At 41.0% G+C, this 7,005-nt stretch overlaps 1 protein-coding gene across 1 annotated transcript in view; it reads left to right on the top strand.

Moving 5' to 3' along the window:
• LOC103926088 overlaps window positions 1–7,005 on the top strand; it is a 23,635-nt gene that overhangs the window by 15,159 nt on the left and 1,471 nt on the right. The window contains exons 18-23 of the mRNA XM_009334897.1: window positions 1,808–2,169; window positions 3,560–3,609; window positions 4,057–4,117; window positions 5,295–5,434; window positions 6,214–6,320; window positions 6,533–6,598. Coding sequence (XP_009333172.1) covers window positions 1,808–2,169; window positions 3,560–3,609; window positions 4,057–4,117; window positions 5,295–5,434; window positions 6,214–6,320; window positions 6,533–6,598 — 786 coding nt within the window. The remainder of the gene's footprint in view (window positions 1–1,807; window positions 2,170–3,559; window positions 3,610–4,056; window positions 4,118–5,294; window positions 5,435–6,213; window positions 6,321–6,532; window positions 6,599–7,005) is intronic.

The raw sequence follows: 7,005 nt of genomic DNA, 5'->3' as shown, positions 1-7,005 counted from the left end.
AGGACTTTTCATTTTTGTTAGGTGGAAGAGCATTTCCAGCCCCAGCAGCCTTGCATATCCCTACTAGTACATGGAAGAAGTGACAATTCAGGAAGGAGTGCGTCAGGGTATGAATCGATAACACTTCTTCCTCTGACATTAGCAGTCATTGAATTCTCCTATGCAAATAGTAAACTGACTTGACCCTGCTAACTTTGAGCTACGGTGAGATCATGGCACAAACTTACTGCTCTAGTTTAATACCAGACATTAAAACTTCTTTCAGCTTGGGGTTTAAGGACAAGGCTTCTTAAAAGGAGAAAATCCTTGTAGTTGAGGTAAAGAGATTATTTTTATATATAGCTCTTTGTGCTTCAGGGGTAGATCCTACTAAAAATATACATACAACTGACTTCTGGTTCTTTGTTAAAGCCATTTTTGTCTATATTTGGCTGAGGCTACATATTTTTCCAGGTGTTCTTGGTTCATTTTACTATCTCCCTTCAGATGTCTTCTAAACACTTGTATGCTTTTCAGAAAGACTAATAAATAAACTGCAGTTCAGATAATACTAATCTCCAATTTCAAGATGCCTGCTTTTTCTCTTAACCCTACTTTTAGTAGATGTTGGAGAGAGGTTATCCATTCTCACATACAGTCGTCATCTTTGACTGTGGGAGAATCATTTGCGTTCAGTAATGCACTTGTTGCTGTGCAAAGATGGCTAAGGAGTTGCATGTTATTGAAATGCAGTTGGGATCGCTGGCCGTGGATGTTAATGCCTCTAGGTGATTACAAGCATAGGATGCTATAATTAGTTCTTATTTCCCAGGGCAGAGAACTCATCACATTGATGAGAATTCAGGAAGCCAGTTGGATTCATAACTTCCCATGGAAAAAATAGTTCCACTACAACTGTACTTGATCTGAAATCTGTGAAGGTGTGTCGAAATAATTCTATGGGTGACTCGAATTTCATGAGATCATGGCTTTTTAAGAGTTCTTCCAGCTTTCTGTAATACCCATCTTGCTACTGGAATGTATCCACTTGGTGTGAAAATGATAATGCTTGCTGCTAAAGTTAATTATTTTCATCTTTAGTCTATCCACCTTAGCTCTTCGCTGTCACTTTAATGACAGTGGTCACTTCTGTTGATTCCCCTCTTTTGTTTTAATTTCATAAACGTGTGATGCTCTAACATGCACAGAACTATGGAAAACAAAGTGCTGTAGACTGGACTCTAGCAATACTTGTGTAAAACATGCTGTCCTGTAATCTTGGAGTATTGCACAAATGCTAATTGAGCTTTCTGCCAGGCCTGTATAGTTGACTAATTTTTCTGTTTCTCCATCTGAAAAAAGGGGTAGCGTGTTGGACAGGAGCTCTTCAGCTCCAGGCAACTGTCATGGAATTCCTTAGAAGTTGTAAGTGCTTGACACTTAGTATCACGAAGCTCCAAATGACTTGTTCCAGTGGACTGAACAAGTTAGTGTTAGAGATGGAAGTAAAACCTGGATTTCTTCACTCCAGTCTCCTTCAAAGAAGCCTTTTCTGTTGCCAGCTTCCTTTTAATCCTACCAGGAGACAGACAGTTTCCTCTTCTATCTCTTTTCCCTTTTCTAGTCCTAACAAAGTGGCTGTGAGAAGGCAGGCTGAGTGTTTATGTGGGATGGCATGATTTAAATAAAGGTGATTTTCAATCAATAACCTTACTTATTAAAGCAGATTGCTGAATAGATGCCTGCAGTGATCCCTCACTGTCTGAACTGATTAAACTCTGAGACCTTCTGATTTGACTGCTGGGGACATTTTTGTTTGTGTTCACAGAGGAATATGAGGTGAATGCTAAGAGGTACTGGGATGACTTTTATAAAATCCACGAAAATGGCTTCTTCAAGGACAGGCACTGGCTGTTCACTGAATTTCCTGAGCTGGCACCTAACAGGAACCCAAGTCAAAATGGGGATTCTGTGCGTGAATTTAGTAACAAAGAAGAATCCAACAATGAAGGGCTGGGAAGCTGTGAAAATGGACATTGTTCATTGGAAACCAGGGCAGAGAATCAGTTAAACCTGATAAAAAGCACATCTAAGATCTGCACAGAGGAGCTGGCTACACAGAAGTATAGTGAGCAGAATCAAAGTGATGGAGATTACCCAGGATCATCTGCATCGTACCGTATATTAGAGGTAATAGTTGTAAAACAGAGAGTCACACATCAAACAGTCCCCTGTATCAGTGTTAGTGTGACTGGGACATAAAAATACGTGTCATTGGCAAACAGCAAGTGAATGGGATGATTGCCTTAAGTCAGTAAAATGTAAAAACCAGAGGGTAGCTTATAACTGAATTAGATCTGTTGGGATTCTTTTGGTTCAGACTGTGAATTGGCAGAGCACAAGGACCATAAGAAGTTTCCGAGTTTAAAAGACAAACTATTACTATCAGATGTTGAAACAAGCATTTAAAAGTCATCTTTTGAAGAAGCTGATTCTTTTACTTGTCTGTATAAAGCTTTCCCTTGTCATTTATGTTTTGCATGTTTGTGCTGACCCTTGTTTGCCTTGGGAGGTGTGAAACAAAACAACGAAACCAAGAATGTAAAGATGCTGTTTGATTTGTTCCTTATGGCCCGTGTAATACCGGGGAATCTCAGATTGGTACAGGGTTTGTCCCAGAAAAGTCTGTAGGACTTCTGAATATTAGACTCCTGACAGCTGGTAATGACCTTTTGCTCTGCCACCTCTATTTTGTTCACTGTAGATATCGCTGTTTTTGTTGAATGCTTCATGTTCTATGGAAGTTCCGCCCTTTCAGGGAAAGTCAATATGAACTGTCCTTTCGATTTTTTTTTTATTTAATCTGAGGCTTTGAGACTTCCTCAGACTTTGATGTTCTTGGGTCATTGTGGCTTCCCTGTCTCACCTGAGTACCTTCAGTACCTTCAGTAATATCTGTCACTGCAAGCCATCAGTGGTGTTTTCTGCTCAGTCTGTTTCAATTTTACTGATCCCTTAAACATTCAGAGGCAAATTCCCCAAACCCAGTTGTGTGAGCCATCTTCTTTTCAAATGGGAACAAGTAGAAGGAATAATAAGGCAAAATCATTGTAGGCCTAGTTGTAACTTGAGGAAGAGCCATCTAGTGAAGGAAGCTGTGAAACAGCAGGATGTAATTATAGTAGAGCAAACTTCTTTCTCCGTTGCTCTGATTTTCTATGGAAGTGAAATCAATTAATCCATGGCCTTTGCCAATGCTTCAGTGACTCATACTGATTGTTATGTTTGGGATTCCAGCAATAACAGTTTTCAAGAGAGTAACAATATATAGCTTGTTAGTAAGATTTCTACAAGAACTGGCTTAGTGGTTTCCCACAAATGCTTACATGTAAGCCTGCTCCTCAGAGCTGAACATGTTCAGATCTTGCAGTGAGATTTGCAAATGGTCACTGCTACGCTCAGTTGTTACTCATGAGTTGCTCTTTGTTCTGTGGCTGTAGAGAGATGATTTGAAATTAGCTGCATGGGACATGCCGAAGAAATTATTTTCATTATGTGTACATCTACTTTGTTTGTGCAGGTTGGCTGTGGCGCTGGAAATACAGTCTTTCCAATTTTACAAACCAACAAGTAAGTAGTTCTCAGTAGGTTTTTACCTGCATGATATACCAGCCTCTGAAAAACAATTGGAAAAGTGTTGCATGTGTTCTTAGTTTAGACAATCTCAGAGAAAGGCCAGATGCAAATGGTACCTTTGCCATCTGCAACTTCAAATGATTGTGTTTTGAGCTTGGAAATCTTTGGTCTTGGAACACAACCAATGAAACATGATGTGAGTTTACATGTCTCACTCTGAAAGCATTTTCATACAGGCCTTAGTGTCTCTCCTTTTCAGAATAACTGAGGCATAAAGGAGCAACGTGATTCACCAGATTTTGCACAAGGCATTATTGACAGAGATAGACTAAAGCCCAGGATTTCTGGCTCCCAATTCTGTGCTCTGTGTTTCTGAGACACTTCTTAATTCCTGTGGAGCTCCTTTATATAAATGATGATAGTTTCTTTTATTTATTTCAGTGACCCAGGCCTTTTTGTTTATTGCTGTGATTTTTCTACAACAGCTGTGGATCTTGTCCAGGTAAAGTCAGTGGTGACTTATGAAGGTAGGAAGTACATGGTGCCAATTGCACATTAACACAAATATATCACAGTTGCCACCGGCTGTCTAGCTGTGTTGGCAGCTTTCTTTTTTTAGCTAGCCCTGATGCTGACCCTTGTACTGGTAAATCAGGAAAAGGAGCCATCAAAGATTATAGAAATGAGGGAAGTTGGAGTTCTCAAAATGTCACATTGGCAGCAGACAAGTCAGCCAGATTTTCTTTCCCCTGTGGTTGGCAGTACTTTTCTAAATCCAGTGCTCTTTTAGCTGTGAACCTTGAAAACATTCAGACTATTTTTTTAACAGGAACTGAAGCTGGTTTTGGTTTGAGTGTGCGTTACTGTCACTGCAGTTCTGGGAACGTGGTCTGATTGCTTCTGCACAGACAGCTGAGGAGGGATACTGTTGGGCTCCACTGTTGTCTGTGGAGCAGGAGGCTGGAATTTTGTCAAAGGACAGATACTGCTAACAAATTTCAGGTCAGAACAGAACTGAGAATATATGAAGTATCAAATGTAATCAGTTGCTTCTTGAGATGAGATGGGGAGCACAGCAGCAGAGCCAGCATGCCATTTCATCCTCTTAAGCTGACACAAGCACTGTTTACAGAGGCTACTGCAATCTGTAGCAGCAGCTTTAGAAAAATACACAACTTCTTTTAGAAGTCTAAATGTGATTTTTTAAGAGCGTAACTTTAGGCAGCCAGGTTTGATGTTTGGGGTATTAGGGAGTAGTCTGCTTGTAGTTGAAATGAATATTGATTTCAGTGATGCAGAGAAGGTCCCTGACACTCTCACTTTTGTAAAGATTTCCAGCTTAACAGTGTAAATCCCTCACTTCTTACCACTATTAGTGGAAAATCTGACCTTAAAATTGCAATAATCCCTCAGTCCAGTTTTGGGGTTTTGGCAGTCTGAATGTAACAAGTCCAAAGCTCTTTGTAAATCTCCCATGTGTACTTCTTTTTCACATTTCACCCCTGTTCCTTGTCTGACCCGGGAACATATCTGACCCCATCTGCCTTAGTCCAGTGAGGTTGAAACAGATCTCTGGACACACCACTTTATTATGTGAAAGTTAAAATGCTCCCATGTCCAGATAATATTGAGATCAGGGTCTGCTGCTAATGCTCTGATTTCTCTCCCCTTAAATACAGAACAATGCGGAATATGATTCTTCTCGCTGCTTTGCGTTTGTCCATGACCTGTGCAATGACCAAAGTCCTTTCCCAATGCCAGATGTGAGTCTTGACGTTGTTATTCTTATCTTCGTCCTCTCAGCGATTCTCCCAGAGAAGTAAGTGTTAATAATTCCTTCTGGTTGCAGAAGATAATGCATATAGAACTGGAGTTCCTTAACAGTAGGTCCTCTCATATCAAGCAGAATTAAAGCTTGTTCTGTGTCTGGTCCAGTTTTCCATTAAGCCTCTGAAAATGAAATTTGCAGGTACTTTCTGTTGTAACAAATTCTGGTACAGGATAGGTGCGATTTGGAAGTGGCTATAGGTGACGTCTTGCTGTGCTCACAGTTGCTCACCTGTTCTGAAACCCAGCCACACTGAGCACTCGGCACCCATTTGTGGAAAGTACGCTGCTCAATTTTAAGGCTCAAAGGCTACATGAATTTCTCACATGGGAGGTGGCAAGAAGGGAGGGGACAGGTTCAGAAGACAGTTAAGTGCTGTGATCTTAGTGTGACAGTGTGTTACAACCTACACTAGTCTCTCTTTCTTGTGCCCTTTGGTTTTATTTCACAGCATTTTTCAAGTTCACTTATCACTTGTTTTACAGAAACCAGTGGAGATACTTTTGTAATTATTAAGAGAGAGCAGTTAATCCCTGCTGTGGCAGGCTAAGTTATCGTTGTAGAAAAAAAAGCAGAATCGAGGAGTGTCAGAAATAAGACAGCCAAATAAAATCAACCCACCTAAGTCTGAGAGAGCTCAGAAAAGTGGTAGCTCTTTGTATGAAGTTGAAACATATATAAAACTTTATACCTTCTTTTTGGAAAGTAGGCTAAGGAAACAAGCATCGTTTTGCAGAATGATGAATACTTCTGTTTTGTTCTTTCCTCAGGATGCAATGCATCGTTAACAGACTGAGTCGCCTTCTGAAACCAGGAGGAATTATTTTGTTACGAGATTATGGCCGTTACGATCTGGCCCAGCTTCGGTTTAAGAAAGGTATTTTCTTTTCCCCTGGGGAGTCTTGCGAGATCACTAATAGATGATGCTTCTGTGGAGTACTGTCTACCCTGTTTAGGAGGCAGCTCATTAATTCCCCTTAAGCACAGCATGTGCTGGGAGAAGTGCCTCTTGTCTTTACGTGCAGTTGGATGGCAGTTGTTGATTTTTAAATGATAGCTGGTAACTGTTTAAATCCCTCTTGCCCTTAGGCCAATGTCTGTCTGATAACTTCTATGTGAGAGGTGATGGCACCAGAGTCTACTTCTTCACACAAGGTAGGAGGCTAGAAAACATCCCTCTGACGCTCCTCACCTCTTTTTGTCCCTGTGCCCTCAAGTTTTGCCACTAGCTCTTTCCAGCCTGTCTTTCTTGGAGCAGTGTGAAATGTTAAGTGTCTCCCAATTGCACGGGTACCCGGGCTTGTCACTTGCTGATGCAAATATAGCATGGTGAATTCCTTAGTGGAAAATCCTTTTTGCAAAAGACTTGTGTGTTTGGTACACTGGGAGGGGTGGGATTGGAGGAGCTCTCCTTGAATCTTGTTGCCTGCAGAGGATGGAGTAAGATGGACACTGCTTGAAGGAACTTCTCTTAACTTTGCTGTTCTCCTACGAGGAAAAAAGAAGGGCGTGGTTCAGCATAGAGCTGAGGCAGCCCCTCCAGTTCTGCTGCTGCTTGGTGT

Source organism: Pygoscelis adeliae, unplaced genomic scaffold (assembly GCF_000699105.1).
Source record: "Pygoscelis adeliae isolate BGI_AS28 unplaced genomic scaffold, ASM69910v1 Scaffold112, whole genome shotgun sequence".
In the NCBI taxonomy this organism is placed as follows: domain Eukaryota; kingdom Metazoa; phylum Chordata; class Aves; order Sphenisciformes; family Spheniscidae; genus Pygoscelis; species Pygoscelis adeliae.
The sequence above is the reverse complement of the archived record's forward strand: the minus strand, read 5'-3'. Positions and strand labels throughout refer to the sequence as shown.